Source organism: Equus asinus, chromosome 11 (assembly GCF_041296235.1).
Source record: "Equus asinus isolate D_3611 breed Donkey chromosome 11, EquAss-T2T_v2, whole genome shotgun sequence".
Taxonomy (NCBI): domain Eukaryota; kingdom Metazoa; phylum Chordata; class Mammalia; order Perissodactyla; family Equidae; genus Equus; species Equus asinus.
This window is the reverse complement of record NC_091800.1, coordinates 66,469,218-66,493,771: the sequence shown is the minus strand read 5'-3', so window position 1 is coordinate 66,493,771 and position 24,554 is coordinate 66,469,218. Positions and strand designations below refer to the sequence as shown.

The following is a 24,554-nucleotide window of genomic DNA, read 5'->3' as shown; positions in this document are numbered from 1 at the left end:
GATGCTTTCTTGTAAAGCTAATACATAAACGTAGATACTGTTTTATAAGAGTTCATACTGTTTTAATAGAGAATTATTGCAGAGATACTAATAAATAAAGGCTGTAAGAAACAAGGGTGTAAATTTTTCAGCCTCACAGTGTGGTCCTTAGACCAGGAGCAACAGCATCATCTGAGAACATGTAAGGAATGCCAATGTCTCACTTCAGACTTTCTGTATCATACTTGATTTTAACAAGAGCCCCAAGTGATTTGTATACATGAGAGACTTTGAGAAGCTCTGGGCCCAGATCACGTGTTCTATTATTTATAGTTAGATGACTAATTAACTGGTCAAAAATCTAGATGAAAATACCCTTTCTATACAGTTAAAGGTATGGAAGTCATTAAAGAGCTGAAAGAATACCTAAGTTGTTTCCTCATGATGCATTTTATCAACTATACTGACTGAGGGAGAATATAGCAAGTTCAAAAACCATTCTGTTTATCTGCAACAGAATGATATAAAAAATAGACCTGGATATAAGTATGATTTATTCTTGGTCTTATTGACAGCTATATGACTTTGGGCAAGCAATGAGAAAATGTATCTGATGATATTTTCTTAAATTTTAATTTTTTGCTTACTCTATTGATCACACAGTCATACTTGACATAATGGTAGTCAAAAATACCATAACTTTTTTATTCTATGTCGTCTGGTGTGGGATGGATTTAGCTATAAAATTTTCAGAATGGCTGGTTCATCTGGAATGCATGCTAGGAGGCTCCTTAAGCTTTAGTTAATGTCTTCCCTCTTTACCTCAGTGATTTACATCATTTTTGTGTCTAAGTCAAAGCACTGAAAACCATTTCTTAGGCATTCAAGGACAGACCCTTTTATTTCAACTTTATCATTTAAACCCATGAATGGGATGTATAACTTTTCAAGAGAATGTAAGATGATTCATTACGTTTCCAGATTCCATTACACAATCTTGTTAGCAAAACAGCAAGCAGATAGGATGAATGTCAATTATTTAGAAACCAAAATGGAAATGTATAATCACAATAATATTCATGGTGATCACATATTAATTAAAATATATTTATCTTAGAGTATTTCATTTCTCTTTAGTATAATTTTCATCAGCAGTGTAAAAACTGCAGTAGATGAAAATTTCAAAGTGTTTACAATTTTGAGCATTGAGCAGCATCAGGAAGTGTTTATTTGTGAATTTTTCTAGCGTTTTATCATGATCCTTCAGTATTAGGCACTTGGAAAATGTAGATCAAAATGTACAATCATTATTCAAGATTACTTTCACTGTGTCACAAAGGTTTGAGTCCAAGTAAGTTTATAAAGATGTTTTATGTTTAGCATAACTAAACATAGTAAATACATGATAAGCTATTTAGTTTTTTCCAGTACATTATCTTTAATTTGGGATAATTTATTAATGGACTATTTGTCAGCACTTTGCAAAGTAAACTGAATACATTTTATTTTAATCAAATTTGATGAAACTTTAATTTTAAAAGAATACACATACTTTTAATATGCATATTGGGAACTGTTATTAATGTAAATGAATCTTATATGCTTGCATTATCTGTTGGACATAATTTACATTGGAAAGAAAAACCATAAACTAGATAATTAAAAAAAAAACACAAAATAATTTCTACAAAGTGAATAACTACATAGTTTTAGTAGTTATGGAAAGAAAAATAAAGATCACATTTCATGTCGCTTGTAGTATTTTCTGAGTTCTTCTTAACCTCCATGCCTAGCTGAGATTTTGAAATAAAGGTGATTTATGGTGAAAATAAGTTTGAGGAAGCCAAGAATTTCACTCATTCTACAATCTTGCATTGCTAAATAAATCAGTAACCTTTATTCTTCAGTGGTTAACAAAGTATCATTTTCATTTTACTATGCACATGGAATATACTATTTTCTTCCTAGGTCACTGTTAGTATCATGCTGTAGATGAATTTGTTAGAGGCTGATCTAAGGTTAGTTACTAAGTGACAAATACAAAGCACAATGTGAATAATAGTTCTATTCATTTTAGGCTGTAGAAGATCAACCAAAAATTCTTTCTAGATTTAGCAACTTATATTCCAATGTATTATCCTTCTATTTCCAAATTCATCTAATTTCAATTGAACGCTTTCTGTTTTCACTAGCTTACCTCCTGAGATAACGCAGTGGGGGATGCTTTATAAACTGGATAGTGCTATCGATGCCAGCACCATATTGTTATTATGGTGCAGTATGCAGTTTGGGGAACAGGGAATAGTCGTGAACAGAGATAGTAAAAGGTTTGAGAACTGAATCCTGGATTCCTCAAATATTTAAAATTTGGGATGATGATGAGGACCCATAAAAAAGAAGAGGAAGAGCAGAACCCATAAAAAAGAACAAGAAGAATCTACTGGTAAACAATCCTTGTAAAGAAAGACGTTGGGTGGCTGAATAAGAAGCAGTTCAGGAGGGCCTCAGGGTCAGAACGCTGCTGCGTTGGTACTCTGAATGCACAAGTCTTTGTGAACCTGTATCATGACTCTTCTGCAAACGCATGTTGAAAGCACTACTGGGGAAAAAGTCATTTGAACACACACACAATCTGTTGTCATTTATGGGTTTCACAGTTAAATTATTTTTAAAATTGCTAAGGATGTTATATAATATTATACGAGCAATGATGAATATGACAATAGACAGATTATCTCGGACAATTTGAAGACTTAAAATCACTCTACTATTTTTGAAGATACATCTGAATCAACTTGTGATCAAATTCATTTTGCCTGATACTATTATGGTGAACCTCTTTATCAAAATGAATTTGATCATGGGTTATATATTTTTTTGTTTTTTAAAAGCAGAGTTATTGTAATTTAGATTATAATATCACATAAGAATTGCAAGTAATGCTATTGCAGATTTTCAAAACTACACATGGAATAATTCTACAGCCTGTCTGCAGTGGCACGCTGGTTTGTTTTTCAACATTTGAAACTATCAACATTTGGGAATATTGGAATAGTCAAATAGTTGAAAAAGTGTTGATGATAATGAGAATAATTTTCCTCTGCATGGCTAAAAGAACAGAACTTGTTTTATTTCCACTGGTGTTTAGAACCTGCATCAGTTAGCTGCTCAGAAAGGATGGCAAGTGTCAGGGGTGAGAAGAAATGAAGGTTCAAAGCCATTCCAACCCTGCAATTCCAGGCTACTAGTGAAATATCCATATCTATCTAAATGAGCTAAAGTCAATACAACAAAAATATAGAACTTTCCATAATATTGGGATTTTTAAACCACTCTACTGAAATAGGAAAATATGTTCAGTTTCCTAAGAGTGAACACTGCATAGTATAGATAGCTGCTTTTTATAAGAAACATATCAGTTAACGTTTAATAATAGCCAATAGGTAGGATATGAATAGAGATAGTGTTAAAAGCTAAACATTTGTTGGATTATTTGATACCACTGGTGATGAAAACAAAATGATACCTAAAAGGTATATAAACATTTTGGTGATAAACCTTGGCACATAAATATGTAGACCCCTCTGTTGCCTAAAATAAACATGAACAAAAACAGAAACAGAAAATCAGTTCCAGTGATGATTAGTAAAATATTTATCAACTTCGAACATTTGCATAAATGGAGCAAAATCATTAAATTTACAGGACATGGTATTAGTATTACTCCTTGCAATTATAAGTAGCTATAAATAAATAAATACTTATTAGTATAACTATTTTAAATCAGATATTTTTGCAGAGACAAATGAACTGCTTTGTACTTATGTTGTATTTTATAAAGAACAAACATCAGAGTAAGGAAGAAATAATGGTGCATTTCAAGTTCTTAACACAAATGGCACCTGGTAAACTTTCTAGAGCACAATATGTTTCAGTCATTAAGACCATCTAAAACTGTCTTAACTTGCTTTGGCAATATATCAAACTAGCCAAGCACAGGCAAGATATTATAGTGCTTTATAAAAAGAGAAATGTGACTTACGCTTTGCTACTCTTTCTGTCCCTCTGTATTTCAGCATGCTATCCACAGCGGTTTCCCAACCACTTATTAAAAATTGAAAGGCAACAGCTATAAACTCTTAGAAACGTGATAGGCAACTGACTGACAGCAGATGTGGACTTTTTTAACGTTTGCCTGTAGTTGCTAAAAACCATCTATATCTTAAATCTCCCCAATTCTGATGGATGGTTGCTTGTACCATACCTGTCTACTTCAGGAGTAATTGAAAACAAGGTTTTGAAGTAAAAAATTCATTCTTGCCACCTTGACAGTATTGTTTTGTGAGAAAACTATTAGCAGTTGAATATCCTCCCCTGTCTCTATTTCTCTTGTGAAATAAACCAAAAAGGTGTTATTTATTAATATGTAACAAATTCTTGAGCTTATGAATAACTTCAGGAGTAAAAAAATCTCTATAAAAATGTTAATTCTACACACACAAACAATTTATAGATGAAATTTCAACCTAAGCTATTTTTGATAACTTTTATGCCTTCAAACCCTGCTAATATTCAAATGACAATGAAATTATGATTCATATGAATACTCAAGATAGAATGAAAATGAAACGTTAATATTATCCTAGTAGATAAGTATCATAACTCCAAAATACAATGGTGTTTTAACTCTTAGTAAAAATAATGTTTTCTAATGAAAACTCTTTTTTATTTTATTCTTCATCCTTATTTTAATTTTTTGTCCTAAACAACAAAAGATAGGAAAACAAGAGAAATAAATCTGATAAACTATATTAATACCAATAAGAAGAACATATATCTTTATGTGCTCCTTTAAGGGTAGAAGGCATTTAATTTTCAATAGGAAATTATATGAATACAGTAAGGAATTTTGTGGCCCTTTGTTTAATTGCTGCTCCAGTGTACTAAATCCCATCTATTTACTTTCTTTGTTCAATTTATTCTTGTTTGTAACAGAGAAACCTATATGTTTATATTAAAACTGTTTTTTGATTTTTGTACCTTGTTTGACTTCCATTCCTTTAACCAATATATTTGCCTTATAAAACAAGATCCTAGAAAGAATGGGGTATTGATGCTTGAAGCATTTGTGGTGTTCTAAATTTACTGCAAGAGAACTGAAAAGTAAATGAATTCTTCTATCACCAAATCATGAAAGGACATGTCTAACAGGTCCAAAGCAGCCCTTTGTGATTTAGAGGGAGACTATAAGACCAGCTTCTAAATAGGGCTTCACAAGTCCAGAAAATTACTTTATAAAGTAATCAGCTTTGGTAAGACCTGAGATAAATGAATAGTTGAAACTTGGCCGCTCTGGGTACGTTAACTTTCATGCTTCTTTCCCAGTTGATAACTTTGGTGGTCTTGCTTATGTGAACATACGCATGTACGTAGCCATGGAAAGCCTATATTCCTCAGTTTATATGTGAAGACAAGGAAAGGACATTCATTTGGTGCTTTTTGTTGCTGTTATTTGGTAGTTCCATCTTTTATAGTAGTGACCAGTCTAGCAACACCAGAAACGGTTTTGAAACCTATACAATCAAAACAAGGTGAATGATTTTTGAGAATTTTTTGGAAGAACAAATTCATAAGAGTTAAATCCAAGTAGTTTTTCACCATAACTAACCATACAGTTAACCAATGTTTTTGCAATTTGACCATGATAAAAACCTAATAAAATAACATATCTTTTATATAATGGTGTGATGATATAATAAAATTTCCGAATTCGATTATGTAGTATGGCTTACCCAATCTAGTTTCACATTATTTAGCAATATACATTTAACATTCATCATTCATGTTATTTCATGCCCTAAAGATTATCCCGCTTTAAAATCCTTAGCTCTCAGAACTGATGATCATTCACTAGTTTTTCACAGAAAAAAGTCATTTCCATTTAAAGCCATTAGTTAAAAATAAACAAAACCTCCAAGAGTGCATGACCTGAAAAACTAAAAATAGGTTCATTTTTATCTCCAATTCTTGTTGCATATTTCTGAATTCACTGTCATTAATTCTTTACATTCACAATAATAATTATCCTTACTTATATGTCAAAATCAATTCTTTAGGTGTGGTTGCAGAATCATACACTTACAGTCTGTGATCTTTAGTGTCCTCTTGACTTCTCCACTTCCTGATCCCCCACAACCATCTTCATCATCACAGTCCCCGCTGACCTGTTCAAGCATGCCACCACCACTGCCCATCTGAAGTTCCCACTTGTCGGGTTTGGGTGACCTACCCTGTAACAACTGAATATGGATACCAAAAACATTCATTAATAGCAAATTCAAATCAGCTGAAAAGGCCGTTCAAAAACATATGTAGAAATTAGAATTATTTTCTTATGTGGATCCACTATTTTGGTGCAGACACCTTACCAAATCAAGTCTGGAAGAAAAAAACTACTGAAATAATAATAAATAATGGGCAAGGTCTTACAGCTATAAACAGCTACAATCTGCATATTAGCTCTGTGATAAAGCTTTAGATAAGGCTTTGGAAAGCAAATAAAACCAGACCTTCTTGCTTATGGATAGTTTGCCTAGAGAAATTTTTGTTTCTGAATAAACAATGTTTAAGCATGGTAAATCAAGCTCTAACACAACACAACTCCCTTGGCAGGATATTGTCTGATAACATTGTGATGTTTTGTAAACCAACAGTCCAAAAATTTTCAGAAAGTAGAGTACTATTCTTTCAGAAGAGATTCAATCAAAAGAATTAGAATTTTGGACATATTCATTTATAGCTTTATTTAAACTCTCTGGATCAAATATATAGTCCAATGCATATGGCACAGAACTGAACCTGGGGACAAAAGGCTTAGGTCCTATTTCCATTTCTACAAATCACTTAAGAAATTTAACCAACTTCTCAGTTCTTGGTTCTCAAGTATTTCATTTACTTTTATGAGCAAAATAGATGGAATAGCCATTTTACCCTACAGCACAAGAGTGCTAGTAACATTTTTGAGTAATATTGGAAATGCCTGAACTCCTTTTCAAGAAGGTGATGTTATGAATAATAGAATATTTCACTTAAAGCTAAGACTGAGTAAAATGATCCAATATGTGACATTTACCCCTCTAAGGCAGTTTTGGAGAGCACATGACCAAGCAAGAGCACTAGAGGGTACCACTCTATTATGAATGAAATGTACCACTGCTCACCAGTGAATGGGCATTTATGAAACGGGTGCGTTACGAAAGTATTAGGGCTGTTACTTCCAAGAGATTCTCCAAATTGTATTGATTAGCAAACAGTAATTAACCACACAACCCAAGGACATCATTTCATATTGAAAAACATAGAGTGAAGCATCCTCAGTACATCTAAGACAAACATGTTTAGCATTTAAAGAACACTTACATTAAGCAACTGGACTATGACCATTCACAAGTTTTCAAAATTAAAAATAAAGTTAGGTTAAAAATTCTGAAATATTACAGGTCTTTAAAGCTTATTTTTCCCTAACAAAGTTTAAATGTTAAAACAATTTGACAAAAATTTATTTCTATTTATCAGCATTTCCAATAGTGTGTTTCAGCATTTCCAATAGTGTGTTAACAGGTGTTAAATTTAAAAATAAGGCTTCTTTCATGGTCAAGTGAATTTCGGAAACGTTAAGTTAAACAAAACTTCTTCACTGTGTTTAATGCACTGACGCGTATGCTGCTGCCTGCAGGGGGTATGGCAATGAAGAAACAGAGATACGTAACAAAAAACATAAAAATTCAAAATCTGAGAAAAGAAAGGAATGATTAGCGGTATTATTTTATATAAATAATATAAAAACTTTAAATAAAGTAATAATTTATCATTTGTCATTTAGCATAATCACAAAGGGCTTGAACTTTAAGGTCCAACATACTTTGATTTAAATCCTGATTCTGATTATACTAACCATGAGACTTTGGACATTGGGTGGGCTCCTGAATAATTCAGTTCCCTCATGTCTAAAATAGAGACAATAATATACCTGGGCCATTGTTCTTATTGTCAGGAAAAATATAGGCAAAGTTCTCTGCATAGTGTTGGCACATTAAAAATGAATATATTTTGGTTATTGTTATCTCCTTTCTTGCATATTCTATTAGAATATCACTTAGACACCTAGAACACATTCATTGAAAAAAACTAATTGATAAGGAATTCAATGACATGACTTAGATTAAAACTTTTCAAAGTATTATCTGACAAGCGCAACAAAAGCCCAGCTTTCTGGTGACGTGTTACTCCTTTTTACCCCTGACATTCTTTCTCAACATTTTCCCATTTCAAATTTAGTCCCCCTTTCCTTCTGTAAGTATTCTTCCAATATTTAACCAGGACCTTGGGCAGATCAAGGTGGACTCTCCTGAACAACAGCAACATATAAATCACGAAGACCCAACTCACTGAATTTGAACTCAAAAATGCAAACAGAGAGACAGTATGTTTAAAACAAAGCTTACTGGTTTAGGAAACTGGTTTTGTTTGAAAGTGACCGAATACCTTAATTCTCAGAGAATGATTCATTTATTTATAGTAACTGGTAAAAATAATAGAGAACAAATTTTTTTTAATTAGTATGTTTACTACATTTCTCTTCTCCATCACTTCAGTGATGCTAAGAAACATCTAAGGCTCATGAACTCACATTTTTAAGAAAGAAAACTGTACAAAAACTTTATTTTAATTTAATTTTGACTCTCTGTGGTGGGTAGAACTTTAAAATGGGTCCCAATTCTTCTCAGTCTAATCCCTGGGACTGTGAATATGCTGTGACTGTCACAGCCACTATATTATACTGCAAAAGGAATTTCGCAAGTGTAATAAAGGTTATTAATCAGTTGCCTTTGAGTTGATCAAAAGGGAGATTAACCAGGTGGATCTAATGTAATCACATAAGTTCTTTAAAAGCAGAAAGTTTTCTCTGGCTGTCAGCAGAAGTCAGAGAGACTGGAAGCCTGGGGTCGGGAGAGGACTGGGGGTGAGAGATCATGCTGCTGCCCTTCAAAGTGTGACCTGGATGCTGTGAGTGGGCCTGTGGGAGAGTCTGCCCGAAGTCCTGTGGCATCTGGGAACTGAACGACTAGCAGCCTCCAGGAGGTGAGACTGATCTACTTTACAGCCACGGAGGAATCTGGCCCTCAGTCCTACAGCTGAGTTCTACCAACAATCTACATGAGCCTGGAAGCGGATACTAACCCCAGGGCTCCCAACTGAGTCAAGCTAGGCTGAAAACTTGACTTCAGCCTTGTGAGACCCTGAGCCAAGCTCCCTGAGCAGTGAGCTCACCAGCCTTCTGACCTATGGCACTCCCGGTTAATAAACGGTGTTGCTTTAAACTGCTAATTTTGTGGTTATTTGTTATATAGCAAGAGAAAACGAATACATTCTCTAACCTCAAATGGGCCACACTTACTTCTTCACGCTCTTTTTCTTTGGTCTCTTTTAATTTTCTAGCATATTCCTCAGAACAAGTTGTCAACATTTCCATAAGACATCACCTTACTGGGAAGATCGTACCCTTGGAAACAAGCTATCAGATTTTACCTTTTCTCCACTTTTCAGTTTCTCTGCCTCTTTACAATCCCTCTCACTGTTTTCCATGTCTCTGAACAAGAGACATAATTGCTGTTTCCTATGATCAACTTATCCAAATATATCCAGGGTCTCATCTGATCCATGTTTCCAGGTCTCCAATAAGCCCATCTCCCTCTGGTAGGGTCAATATCTCTGTCTCCTCTGCATAAAGTTTCTGCCTTATAATACTTATTTTTTTACTTCTCAATCATCACACATCCACAAATGTTCATTTCCATTCTCACAATTATAATAAAACAATTTGTAAAAATTCCCAATAAATTTCTAATCAACAAAAATAATGAGTTTTTCACAGTAAGATCCTGAGTCAAAATCCCACTTCTTTTGGACTGAACTAGTCTGGTTTCTTCTTAGTTTGATGATCTTTCTCCTCACACTTCCAAAAGAATAGAGATAAATGTTTCAGTTAATAGTATAAATCCTCTATTCTTTCTTGTTCGTCTCCCTCTGACAGACTGTGCTCTTACCTGTATACAAATTACACTCAAGTCTTCATTTGAAGTCCTTGTTATTCTTTAGTTCATCTCTAAGCAGCAATTGGATACAAAATGTACTCTACCACTTTGTGTCTTAGAATAGAACTATTCATCTCCACTTTTCATGTATCATTACAACTTATCTTCCCAACTCCCTCATTGCAGGGGATATTAGTCTCTCCTACCTACCGTCACCATATTATTTTCCCCAAATCAGTACTTTCACCATGTCATTTCTCTGCTTTAATGTTTTTTGTGACTCTTTACCATCAAAAACCACTGGTTCCCAACATATGTCTGGAAGAGAAATATCAGTCCAGATAGATGAGTCACAAAGAGGTTCTGTGGTAAAATGTTTGGGAAATTCACACTATGACACCTTCTGGATATCCATGAACTAAAGCCTCATGAGAAATCTTATAGCAAGCAATCTTTTTCAGTTGAGATTCACTTCATATTTTCCAAATTTATGTAAGCAAATTAACCCCTCCCCTCACTATGCACCCATTGACATACTTTTGGAAATGAGGCCTAGAAAAAAGTTTAAATTCAACCTGCATAATAAATTCAGTCCCTATAATATACATTTTTAAAAACGATGTCTAAAGATGGCCCCTCAGCACCCAAATTCTGCCACAGAGGAGTCTGTTTTTCTCACAGATATTGTGTGCATTTACACGTCTATAATCTTATTTATGCTGGTTATACACTCTTCGCTTCCATCTTTTGTTTTTCCTCCACATAGGATACCCCCTTTCCTCTTCCTGTTGTATCATCTTGTACCTAAATTTTAAGTTCAAACTCAAATAACTCTTTCTTCACTCTATACTTGTTTCTCTAATCTTTTAAATCTGTGTATATTATTTACTGACACTTAACTTCCTTGAGTATACGCTACACTTTTCTGATTAACGGTGAGTTCCTCAAAGATGAGGCCATGATTTAATGATCTTTATACTCCTCATCATGACAAGAGGGGTTTCCAAATTGTAGATGCTAAATAAATATATTTTAAATTTGAAAGTAATGTGTTAAGCTTACCTTGTCTTCAGTGACCCTTATATCTAATTTATTAAAGTGTTTTCACTTTTACTCAAATCTTTAGAGGCCATGATGTTCTAGAATACTTTGGATTCATTTTTATTGCTGGCAGATTGATTCATTTATTCACTCAATGATATTAATTGAGTGTATAATATGCAATGCGTATTAGGATATGCATGCATTTCAAAGAAGACATAGTCTTAGTTCTTAAAAAGTGCTTAGTATATACCCTACTTTTGAAGTTGGCATTCACGAATATGCAACAAGATAAAATTAAAATAAAAGAAATAATCTGAAATCAGGAAAAAGTTAAAACAGACTAATGGTTTAGTTTTGTGGTCTTGCTAAATTATTTTTCTTTTTAATCTTTAATAAGAAATAAGTTAAAACAATTTTATTCCCGAGCACCTGGAAACATCTAAGAAGTTGTTTAAACAAAAATTTGACATTGAAAGATCATGCCAAGAAATATTTCCCAGTATATTTGTTTGCCATCCCAATTACTATAAATTAGAAAGAAAAGAGATGTTCCAATTACTTTTTTCAATGAAAATGTAGGAATATTTTTCTGATTCATGAAAAACTTCATTTTTTTCTAGAGTAGGCAAGGAAATTTAGCTTCATGATTTGGGTCATGGGGTAACGAAATTCTCCTCTGTGCTTTTATGGGGGTCAGCTCTTTATAATCCTTTCCTCCTCCAAGGCCTCAGGGAGACAGCATGAAAATCACTCCCCCATGCTCTGTCGGCCCCAGCCTCATGGACAAGCATTATTTCACATCCTACTCTTAAACCACTCTTGACAAATATACATAGCTCTCAAAAAGAGAATCCCTCCCCAAAATGTCTTTAATAAAACAAAAAGGTTTGAAAATGTGCACATTTAAAAGGAACATGCACAAATAAAATGACTGTAGAATGATAATGACGCCAAATTCTATAAATGACACATGAAAATCAGTCATATTACAGTAGACACACTCATGTCACTTACTGTAATAAATCTTCCATTTTCACCACATACACAAATAGCTATTCCATATATTCATAAAACATAGAATGTTATAAGAAATTTTCAAAGCTTAAAAACCCAAATAAATTTAACATTACTTCTCTGGAACTTCATTTTCTGCATTTGTAAAACAGAATAAGAATATCTATTTGGAAGGTTTTGTGAGTTATTATTTGGATTAAATTATGTAAAGTGTTAGTATATAGTATTTACTTAGTAAGGGTTTGTTATCTATATCATTATTATAACCAGTAAGAAGTGATATCACTACCCTGATTCTTTCTTTGAAGGAGGAAACTTATGAGAGTAAATATGTCTCTCTTCATCCTCTTTCTGCCTTGTCTCTATCTGAGTCTGCCCAGATGTAAAGATGATGGCATTTTGAACCCTTGAACCCTGTCATGATGGTGACAAAGTCGATCAATACATACATATTTATAGAACAATTACAACAGAAGAAAGGGCATGATTTTGAGTACCAGCCACAAATTAATCGTGTGGCTTTAAGCAAATCACTTAAGCTCATTAAAACACATTTTAGTCTATTGAATAACAATGCTTGGGAAAGCACTTTATATACCATAAAGCACTAGGCTCATTTTTAGTGTTCTGTGCAAGACACGACATCCACAAAATTGAAAGTCAACAAAGTGAGAACAGCATAAAAAATACCAACAACTTTTAGGGTGTTTCTCCTTTCTTCAATGCCGTGCAGTTTGTGCAGTCAGCTGATTAGATGAAAATAGTCAGTTTTGATGACTGATGCTTCCTGCTTATGTTTAATTGGTTTAGAAACCTCATCAAGGATGCTATCTTGGAGGATGAGTTTGGTGGGTAGAATATCTGATGACTCTAAGGCAAATGTATTTCTTTCAGCGGTTGAATTAATCTCTCAATAGACTCAATTTGCTTTTTACTAACTGTCTGGCAATAGCTCATAGTTGAAACAGCCTTTCAAGCACTTACAATAAAATCTGGGTATAGATGGCTCACATACCCAACATGTTTGCTGTGAAAGAGAAACTTAGTCATCACATTCAAAAATCTCCAGTGTGAGAGCCACTGAATGTGCTTCAAAATCTCGTATATAATGATACATTTCTAAAATACTTCCTCCATCTTCTTGCAATCATTTATATGGATACATCAGAAGTAAATATGTGTTTAGAAAGTGTTAGTCATCATATATGTACCTCTAGTCATTTATTCAAATGTAGATGTGGTAAAATATGCTGTCTTACAATTTTATACTATTGATGAGAATATGTAAGTGAAAATTAAAATGTTGACAAAAAGTTCAAACCAGAAAACTGAAGATATAGAAAAAATTCATTTCATCATTAATAAAACATCTCGAAAGAATACACTATAATTATAGACTGAAAAATCTCTATGTCTCTATACACATTCAAATATATACATATGCACAAATTTAATTTTGTTAAAAGCAACTGGTATCTGCACTTTCATACAGTTTTGGTGACATCTATAAAGAAATGTCTGGGAAATAGGAAAACAACCAAAGCTCATAACATTTTAAAATTGGAAATCTGATTCAAAATTCCTCATGATGTATTTTTAAATTTATCTCTGTAACATATTTCAAATGAGACCTTTTTAAGAAAAGCTCTTTATGTAACATGCTCTCATTATTCTTTTTGTAACTTAACTTCCCTTTCCCCAAACCTCCATCTACACCCTAGTACACTCCACTCTATTTGCACCTTCCTCACCAACACTGATATAGTCATCTTTCACAAATTTTTCTTATACCAAACTTTCCCAGTCTTTCTCTTTCAAATTTAGAAAATATTTTATTCACATAATCTAACTACCACAAATCTCCAGATTTATCTTTTCAAAAGCAGCTAAATCTTTCTAGACTATTCTACCTAAAAAGCCAAACACGTTTTATGATCTGTCGTGTTATGCTAAGTTGACCAGACAGAGAAGTCATTTCTGTAGATTTCTTGTCAGTGTTTGTTTTAAGTTTGAGCTTTCCAATCTCAGCTTCTGTTGTGCCAGTAATTTGAAAGGTCACTGTTCTGTTGGCATTTGGTTTATTCAATACGGTCTGGCAATTTACTATAAAAGTCTCATGATTTTGTAAATAGAGTACTGAACTTAGAAAAGGCTTACTATGTTCACTCTCCGGCCTCTAATACGACAAAGAGATCATTTGTTCTTATTCCCATAAGAGAATCATATATGTCTCCCTTCCACCATGCTGGATCCTTACCTCCAACTCCAAATGGAGCCAGTTGTATCTTCTGAGCTGTCATAGTGACCAGATAAGTTTATAATTAAGGCATGTCCTAGTGTACTCTAAATTAGACCTTACAGGAGAGTTAAAAGTAAAACCCAATAAATAATTGCAGGAATAAAGTGGAAATAGAGAAATAAACACAACCTCAAAAGGAACTCAGAAAAATTGTGAGACCAAAAGAGGAAGTATGCATGCTAAATGTTATCAATTCTCAAATGGCTCTTGTGAAACGTCTATGTGAAGACACACCAAGGACCTGAAAAGAATTGGTGAGAAAGAAAAAAATCTTGTAGTTGGCCCTGTGGCCTAGTGGTTAAGTCAGCATGCTCTGCTTTGGTGGCCCGGGTTCGGTTCCCGGGCCCAGACCTACGCCACTTGTTGATGGCCATGCTGTAGTGGCCACCCACAGACAAAATACAGGGAGACTGGCCCAGATGTTAGCTCAAGGTGAATCTTCCTCAAGCAAAAATAGGAAGATTGGTAACAGAAGTTAGCTCAGGGAAAATTTTCCTCAGCAAAAAAAAAAAAAAAAAAGAAAGAAAGAAAAAGGAAAAAAGAAAAAAGTCTTTCTTAGAAGACAACCCCAGGGTTAATGTCAAAGCCTTCTATCAAAACATCCATGTTAAGTTAGCTAGAAAGGTACACAAGATCAATGAACAGAGTAGGGGAAGAAACAAGGATATTTTGTGAGTAAGCAATGTATAATGATCTTATAGCAGAAGATCAAGAGAATAAAGGGGGCAGGAAACTGGGGTCTATAAGTAAGCTAAAAACATGTAACATGTTTAGTGGAATAAATAGATGTGCAGTGCAAATTCTCAAACATTTTATGAGCAGGACATGATGTATACCAACTATACTTCCCCAAATTGCAAAAAACTGAGAATTATTTTCTTGATGTCACTATCCTACTTCCAAGCTAAGTTATTAATGATTTTATAAATCATTATGACATACTCACCAACATACACACACACACACACACACACACACACACACACACACAAATCACATATACATATTGTCACACACAAATACAATAGGACAGAAACTATTCGGGTTCCTTGCCAATTCAGCTTAGCCTGTGGTTGAAATTGAAGGCACTCTAAACATGAATGATCAGATATTAAATAATTTCATCATTTTGCATTTCTTGGGTGCAGAGCAAATTTATATTATTCATGGTGTGGTTTATCATTGAATAGTCATTTTTTAACATGCCAAAAGCCTGGATCTCTTTAACTAGGTCTTCATACGCATGAGGGATGTTTGCATATCCACCAAGGTAATAGAGACTAACATGCACATTTGCCCCAAATGGAGAATAACTTGTGAACTGGGTTACCTCAGGAAACTGCCCTGCTTGGTATGGGCGGCAACACAAGTAAAGATACTGGTAACTTACTGCTGAGAACAAGCCTAGCCGTTTGCCTAGTTAACCCATATCATCTTGACATGATAGGGCACAACAACTGAACTTCCAAAACATGGATAGAACACAACTGAACATCTGTTGCTCCTGAGGAAACAAGTGAAACTATCGCAAAACATGGACAGATTGATTGAAGACAAATTCCAGACAACTCAGCGTCACCTGGAGAATTCGGTTTCTATTAACCACATTCGAATGAAGTGAACCTGGGTCCATATTATAAAGGTAGTTTACATTACACGCATTTCCTAGTTAATGACGTAGGTAGTATTAATTTTACATGTGTTACCAAGTGAGTGGTTTTCTTCCTTCATCTCCCCTGATGAATTTTGCCTCACCTGCTCGGTCACAAAGAAAGAATTGGCAGGACTAGTGTTTCAGTTATCTCCACTGACAGTAAGCCCATGTAATTTTTACATGGAATATGGGAATGCACATTTTCCATTAATAACCTAGAGTTTTCCTTGCCATTTCATTTTATGATCTTACTGTGTTTCTAACAGGACCACAAGATTTATGTCATTCAGTTGTGTGTTGTTATCATTGTCCTTTAACCACTTATCTGCGTGAGACTGATGTCATGGAAAGGCAGAACAGAAAAAAAAAAGTAAAAGGAAGGAAGGAAAGAAGGGAGGGAGGGAGGAAGGAAGACTTTAATCATGATACATTGCCAATGTAAGGGCTCTCTGAATAGAACAGATTTTTATTTGTTAAAGCATCAAAATTTCCATTGCCTTTTGAAAGAACTGTGAAGGATTGCAAATTTATTTAAAACCTGGTTTTGGCAACTAATCTAGATTTCCTTCATTGGCCAGCTGTGCAGAATTCATTCTCAAATCCTCTGTTAAAACAGTCTAGACAAGATTCTCCTAAAGTTTCCCAGTCTATTAAAGGTTTACTTCCAAAAGGAGCTCATTTGGATTCCATTTAGTATGACACCCTCGTGTGTGCCAGATGGTAACAAGGGTTATATCTTCACAAATGTCACTCTGATTTTCACCTTTGTAATGAAATTCCATTAATCTAGCTTTCTTTACATAAACCATAAAAATATGGACAATAATTTGCCAAATAAGGATTAAGAGAACGTGATTTTGCTAAATATTCTAGAAATAATTTAAGAAAAATGGGTCAAATTTATGGTTGTCTTTGGGAGGCAGTGGGTGAGTATTTGACTTGGATTCTAGGCCAGATTCTCCCATTAACTATTTAAATGTGTGGCCTTAAACAAATCATTTAATTTTGCTGAGCCTAAATGTTCCAGCTGAAAAAAGGAGGAGGTTGAAAGTTCCAAAATGTGTCTTATAGCTCCAAAATGTTTAATTCTAATATGTTTCAAGCCATTCTAACGTTTGGTTTAGAAATAGGTATTATATCATCAAGGCTTATTGCAGTCCTCCTTGATATTCATTTCAATTCTGGTCCTTTATCCGTTAGATTTAATTTTTGGATTTTTTAAAAATGATAGTATACATTTCTTATGGGTTGAATTGTGTTTCTGCAAAATTGTGTTGAAGTCCTACCCCCCAGTACCTTAGAACGTGACCATATTTGGAAACTGAATCTTTACAGAGGTAATCAAGTTAAATGAGGTAATTTGAGTGGGCCCTAATCCAACGCAATTAGTGTCCTTATAAAAAGGGAAAATTTGAACACCAGGACAGACATGCACAGTGTAAAGACCGTACGAAGAGACACAGGGAGAATGCCATGTGAATGTGGAGGACTGGACTGATGCATCTACAAGCCAAAGAGTGCCAAAGATTGCCAGCAAATCACCAGAAACTAGGAGAGAGGCATCCAACAGATTCTCCTTCACAACCCTCAGAAGGAACCAACCTTGCTGACATCTTGATTTCAGACTTCTAGCCTCTAGAATGGTGACACAATAAATTTTGTGTTGTTTTAAGCCACGCAGTCTGTGGTATCTCATTACCACAGTAGCCCTAACGTGAATACAAAGTTACATACTAAAAAGTGCATAGATCATAAGTGTACAATGTCAAGAATTTTTCAATATGAACTTAGCCATGTAAACACCATAATCACAACACAGAACATTACCAGCATCTCAGAAGCTTCTTGTATGCCTCAGTCATTTTCTTCTCCCGAAGACAACACTAGTCCGACTTCCTCCACCATAGGTTCCTTTTTTTCTGAGGAACTTTACATGGACAGAAGCATGTCTGTGACACTATAGATGTAGCAGAACTTCCTTCTTTTTAATTGTGGTATTTTATTCTATTGTACCAGTGAAGCATAACTTAACTCTCCATTCTTCTGTTGGTAGACAATCATACTGTTTCGAGTGTCTGGGTATAAACATAATGTTGCTATGAAAATCTTTTAAATACGTTTTTGTGTAAAAACCCAGTCATATCTGTTGTGTACATACCTAAATGTGGGATCACTAGGTCATAGAGGTAGGTATCTGTTAAACCAAGTTAGCTTTATTTATTTACTTGTTTATTTTCCTTCTTTTCAATTAATGTATGATTTACTTAAAATAGGGCGTGCAGATCTTAAATATACAGCTCAGTGAGTTTTCCTATAGATCCACACAAAAATACAACTCAGATTAAAAATATGTTACCTTACAAGCACCTCAAAAATCTCATTGTTGTCATCTTAGTCAATAACCGCAATCAAAAGATAATTCCTATTCTGATCTCTATCCACACAGATTCATTTTGCCTATTAATTAACTTCATAGAAATAGTCTCATGCAGTATATATCCTCTCGAATATGGGTGTTTTTATTCAACATTATGTTTTAAACATTCATCATATTCTTGTGTATACCAATAGTTCATTCTTTTTTATTGTGCAGGGGAGGACAAGCATCTTTTCCTTCGAACTTCTCCTCTGAAGCCCCTATTACAAAGACAAATTAATAACAGAAAAGCATACAAATTTATTTAAAAGAGCTCTTGCATGACATGGGAGCCTGCACTAGGAAGAAGCAGTTAAACCTGAGCATACTTATACTAGGTTTGATGAAGAGTAGAAAGTCGTGGGGAAATGTGACAGGACAAAAAACGGAATGAGCAAAGTGCAGTAAACTGGGAAAAACAGCAAGGCTTGTTCTCTCAGATTCCCCTTGGCGTCCCTCACCTTCTATGATGAGGAGGCTCCTTTTCAGCAGGTGCCTCTCACACGAGGTCTTTATGACCTGCTTCAGGGGACGGTCAGAAAATCCTTCCTGCCCCTCTCTTTGTCAAATTTCTCCAGCTATTCAATTCAGATATTCAAAAATTCTTCAGATTTTCAAGGTGCCATATTTTTGGGTAGCATGTCCTGAAGCATGTCAATTGCAATACAGGTACAGTCATCCCTCGGTGTGCGGGGGATGATTGGTTCTAGGACCTACTCCATAGATACCAAAATTTGAGGATGCTTGACTCCCTTATATAAAATGGTGTAGTATTGCAAAGAACCTACTCACAACCTCCCATATACTCTAAGTCATCTCGACATTACATTGTATTCCCAATACAATGTAATTAGTTGTTATACTGTACTGTTTAGAGAATAATGACAAGAAAAAAAAAGCCTGTATGTGTTCAGTACAGACACAACCATCCTAGGCCTTTCAGTCCATGGTTGGTTGAATCTGCAGATGAGGAACCACGGATGTGGAGAACCAATTGCATTCCATTTTATGAGTATACAGCAAATTATTTATTTACTTCAGTGTTATTGGACAACTCATCTGTTGCCAGTTAGGGCTATGATAAATAATACTGATTGAATATTCTCGTACATGTCTTTTGGTGGACTTAAGCATTCATTGATCTTGAGTATATATCCAGGAGTGGAATTGCTGGGTCACAGGGTATATAAATATTTATCTTTAGTAGAAATTGCCAAGGAAATGTTCAATATGGTTGTCAGATTTACATTACTACCAGCAATACATGAGAGTTGCAGTTGTTCCACATCTTCTGCAACACTTGGTCTTATTGGACATTTCACTTTTAGTTATTTTGTGGGAGTGTAGTTGTATTTTAGTGTGGTTTTCATTTACATTTTATTAATGATTAATGATTTCCATATGGTTTTGGTTTGTTGGTATCCCTTAATATAAAGTGCCTTTTCAAGTCATTTGGCCTTGGAAAAAAATAGATTATCTGCATTTTTCTAATTGATTTGTAAGAGTTCTTTACAAATTCTGGGTATAACTCTGTTTTATATTTGTACTGTCTTATTATTTTTTATATCCCCTATCTTGTCACTTTTATATGAATCATTTATTTCATTCTGTTTTTTAGCTTTTTATAATACTTATCATACTTGCTGTTGGATATCCTAGAGATTATAATTATAATATTTATTCATAATATTATAATATTTACCTAACTTATTACAGATCACCTTAAATAGTATTTTTACCACTTCATCAATGTAAAAACCTTAAAATAGTTAGATACTATTTAGCTACTCCCACTCTTTGTTGTCACATTTTATTTCAACATATATTATGAATTCCAAAAGACATAACTATAGTTACCTCAACTTCTCATGTTTATTTCATGGTAAATATTCCCTATAAATTCCTTTTCTTTTAATATTTTTGTCTGAATTGCTGTCAATATTTGCTGCCTTCTCACAAGAAATTGGGAAGTTTTCTATCTTTTGTATATTTTTCTTGAAAGTGCTTGTGTAAGACTAGTCTTATTTATTCCTTAAGTTTTTGGAAGAATTTACTAGATGATACATCTGTGCTTGGAATTTTTTTTGTGGGGAATGTGTTAATTATAGATATAGCTTCTATAATAGATACAGAGCTCATTCAGATTCTCAAATTTTCTTCTTGTGCCATATTTTAAAGATGCTTTCTCAGTGAACTTCATTGCTTCCTGCAGTTTCATGCTTCTATCTGGGATAATATTTCTAGCCTGAAGAGCTGAAGTGTTTCTTGTAGTTGAGGTCTGCTAGTCAAACATTCACTCAATATTTATTTGTCTAAACATATTTTATTATGTCTCATTCTTATGTGCATTTTCACTGGTTATAGAAATTTAGAATAGCATAGTTTACCATCAGAATGTTAAAGATGTCATTCCATTGATGTCAGTTTCTGTAGTTTTTGTTGAAAATCTTATGTTTGCTCTTTTATCTGCTTTTAAGATTTTCATTTTTTCTTGGTTCAATCATTTGACTATGATATGCCTAGGTATGGTTTTCTTTGCATTATATTCTTAGGTTTTGTTAAGCTTCTTAAAAGTGGCTGATATCCTTTATCAGTTTAAAAAATTCTTGACCAATTGCTATTCAAATATTTCTTCTTTCCTATTCTCTCACCTGTCTTTCTTGGTCTCTAATTAAAGTTATATTAGATGTTTTGACTTTGACCCATGTCTCTTATGCTCTGTTCTGCTTTATCCAATCTCTATGCTTCAGTTTAGATTATTCTGTGGATCTCTCTTCAGGTTCACTTACTTGTGTTTTATTGTATTGATTTATTTAAACCTATTCAGTGACTTAAGTTCAATTATTGTGCTTTTCAGTTTTAGAATGTCTGTATGATTTTTTACATAGATTCAAGTTCTTTCCTAAAAGCTTCATCTTTTCATTCTGTCTACTTTTACTTTATTATCATTATTAGCATTAATAACTCTGAATTTTTGTCTACTAAACTCAGAACTGCATTATTCGCAGATCCATGCCTATTGTCTCCATTTTCATGTGTGTTTATTATTAGTAACTTTTTTGACACTTCAGATATCTAGGGATTTTTGTTTCATGCTGGACATTGTGAATAAAAAATGATGAAATACTCAGATGATGTAAGGTTCAACAGAATGAACTTCCACTTTCCTCTATTATGCAGATAGAGAAAGGACTAAGTATATCAACACAATTGGAACATATTGAAATGGTCAGGATGGAGTTGTAGCTTTTGTAAGACTCTGTCACCTCTATTTCATCCCTGCTTCTCAGATATGGCTGTCTTGGGATTTTGATTGAGAGTGGATGGCTCTGTTTCTCTTTAGACTTTAAATTCGGTTGGAGATTAGGTTCTAACTTTCATGGATATTGAGCTTAGTTCTTTAGCATCTTACTCCATGCAATTTCAAAATCTGAAAAATGTTGGGGAGGTAGGGTTTGGCCATGTGTTTGTGGCAGGCCCCCTTCCTTTCAATGATTTTATCTCCTAATCACTATGAGATCCTGGAAGATTTCATTCTGCTTTTTAGAATCCTCTGACATAGTCCCTCAGCCTTGCATAAAACACATATGCCATAGGGAAAATAAGTCATGTGTGCCACTGCTTACTTTACCCCAAGATATGTCTACCCCAATCCTCAACTTCTACCCACATCAGAAAAGGCACCCAGAGAAATAAACATTGGCAATATTCAGTCCACATTGGAAGGTTTCTCCAAACTAACTTTTACTTCTTCTAGTTATTTTTGTTGTCCCAGCTTTCTGTCTTTAAAATTATAACTTTATAATTCATCTGGCTTCTAGTTGTTGCAATAATTCTGTTGGCCTACTCTGACCAAACAACATACTTAGCACTCACTTTATTTTCCGTACTTTATTTTTTTTATTTTTATTTTTTTAAAGATTTTATTTTTTTCCTTTATCTCCCCAAAGCCCCCTGGTACATAGTTGTACATTCTTCGTTGTGGGTCCATCTAGCTGTGGCATGTGGGACGCTGCCCCAGCGTGGTTTGATGAGCAGTGCCATGTCCGCGCCCAGGATTCGAACCAACGAAACACTGGCTGCCTGCAGCGGAGCACGCGAACTTAACCACTCGGCCATGGGGCCAGCCCCACCGTACTTTATTTTTAATCACAGTTTTTCTTTAATGTTATTCCCCAAAGCATCTTAATATTCATAAAATTATGCATCTCATGCAATTTTTGTAGAACTGAAGCAATACTCCAAAAATAGACATAGAATTCCAAATCATGTTATCTTTGTTTACATGCTCATCTTGGGAATCAATGGACTATACAGAACTGCTTCATAATAACAAACCTGGAACCGGTCTAACAAGGATTTAAGATGGCTGTTTCAGAAAGAGGTCTTGCTAATGGGACTCTGAATTGGCAAAAATATAAATTTCTTATTATAATGACCTTTCAGCTATATATTATTGGGATTCCTACTGCCTCATCTTAAGAACCTGACCTATAGGTGTGTATAGAAATACACTCAGGGGCCAGCCCGGTGGCACAGCAGCTAAGTTCACACGTTCTGCTTTGGCGGCCTGGGGTTCACTGGTTCAGATTCTGGGTGCCGGCATGGCACTGCTTGGCATGCCATGCTGTGGTAGGCATCCCACATAGAAAGTAGAGGAAGATGGGCATGGATGTTAGCTCAAGGCCAGCCTTCCTCAGCAAAAAGAGGAGGATTGGCAGCAGTTAGCTCAGGGATAATCTTCTTCAAAAATAAGAAAAGAAATACACCCAGAAAAATGGCGAGTCAGTAGATTACAATCATCATGTGCTGAGGAGGTAGCTTAGAATGTGATGATGCATCTTGTTTTTAGGTCGGTTTGCCTAATGTAACTCAAATGTGTGCTACATAGATCCTTTAGTGGTGTCCCTGGAGAAAGCTCTATACTGACATAGGCATCACTGGAGAAATCATCAAGAATGCTATGATAAACCAACCTCTCTGAGTGGTGACTACTGAGCAATTTACTTTGGCCTATAAGACTCAGGTTAAAGGATGGAGATACAACAAATAAACTCCGAAGACAATATTGGAGTTAATGACAGACAGAGATATCAGATTTTATTATCAAAAGACCCAGAGGAAAGAGAGAAGATGAAAGTAGAACTGAGTGAATCAATAGTCAGTAGATTTTTAAAGAAGGTAAATATTAGAAGAGAAGCAGATTGATCTCACGAACATCCCTTGACCTGGAATAGTCAAAAAGCCATCAGATGGAACACAGGCAAATGAAAACCTTAGTACCTCAGCATTTGGTTTGATGCCATCACAGATGGAAATGTTCTTGGAGACTCATATTAGCTCAATAATCTCTGGACTGATGGATATTGTCAAATATAAATTTCTACAGCACTGTTGGGTATTTGTGTTTTTCCCACTTTAAAATTACAAAAATATAAGCTTATTATTATTATATAAATAATTCATTCTCATTATAAAATTTGGCAATACAGAGGACCTTCTGTGGTTCAATAAAAACTTTATATGTTTCAATTTTCAATGTCTATCACGGTACTTTTATCAGTGTTTACCTGGCATTTTGCCCATTTCCACATGCCAGGTGACTGCCCATAGATACTGGAAACCCACTTCGATGTATCTATTATTCCAGATGTATATATGGTTTTTGGATGCTTAGTTCTGCTCTGCTGATTCCAGAATGTTAATCTTTGACCTACTGTACCCAGAGCACCATTATGTACGTTTCTTGTTCTTGAACTCTATTTAGCAGAATCCTATTAAGATCTAATAGTAGATAATTTAAACAACAAAAAGAGCCTGGCAATTTAAAAAATCATTTTTTTTTTACTCCACATAACTTAATTTCATACAAAAGCTCATATTTTAATGTAAAAGTTAAGTATTAGTATCCTTTGGTATAATCACCAAAGGCAGCATGAAAACTGTTTATTTTTGGTGCAAACTGGCTTCCTTTTAAAGCTGCTGTCATCTCCTGAGTCTCTCCTCTCTCTTCCATGAATTCAGCGCCCTACCATTTTTCACTGTTCCCTGAGG

The 24,554-nt window shown here is 34.5% G+C and overlaps 1 protein-coding gene across 4 annotated transcripts in view; it reads right to left on the bottom strand.

The window, feature by feature from the left end:
- GPC5 (glypican 5) overlaps window positions 1-24,554 on the bottom strand; it is a 1,278,940-nt gene that overhangs the window by 640,552 nt on the left and 613,834 nt on the right. For 3 of the 4 annotated variants that reach the window (XM_044779824.2, XM_070520036.1, XM_070520037.1), the window contains exon 7: window positions 6,122-6,278. In XM_044779824.2, the coding sequence (XP_044635759.1) occupies window positions 6,122-6,278 (157 nt within the window). Of the gene's footprint in view, window positions 1-4,737; window positions 5,553-6,121; window positions 6,279-24,554 lie in introns of those variants that run through there. The other variant, XM_044779825.2, reaches the window with a different exon arrangement.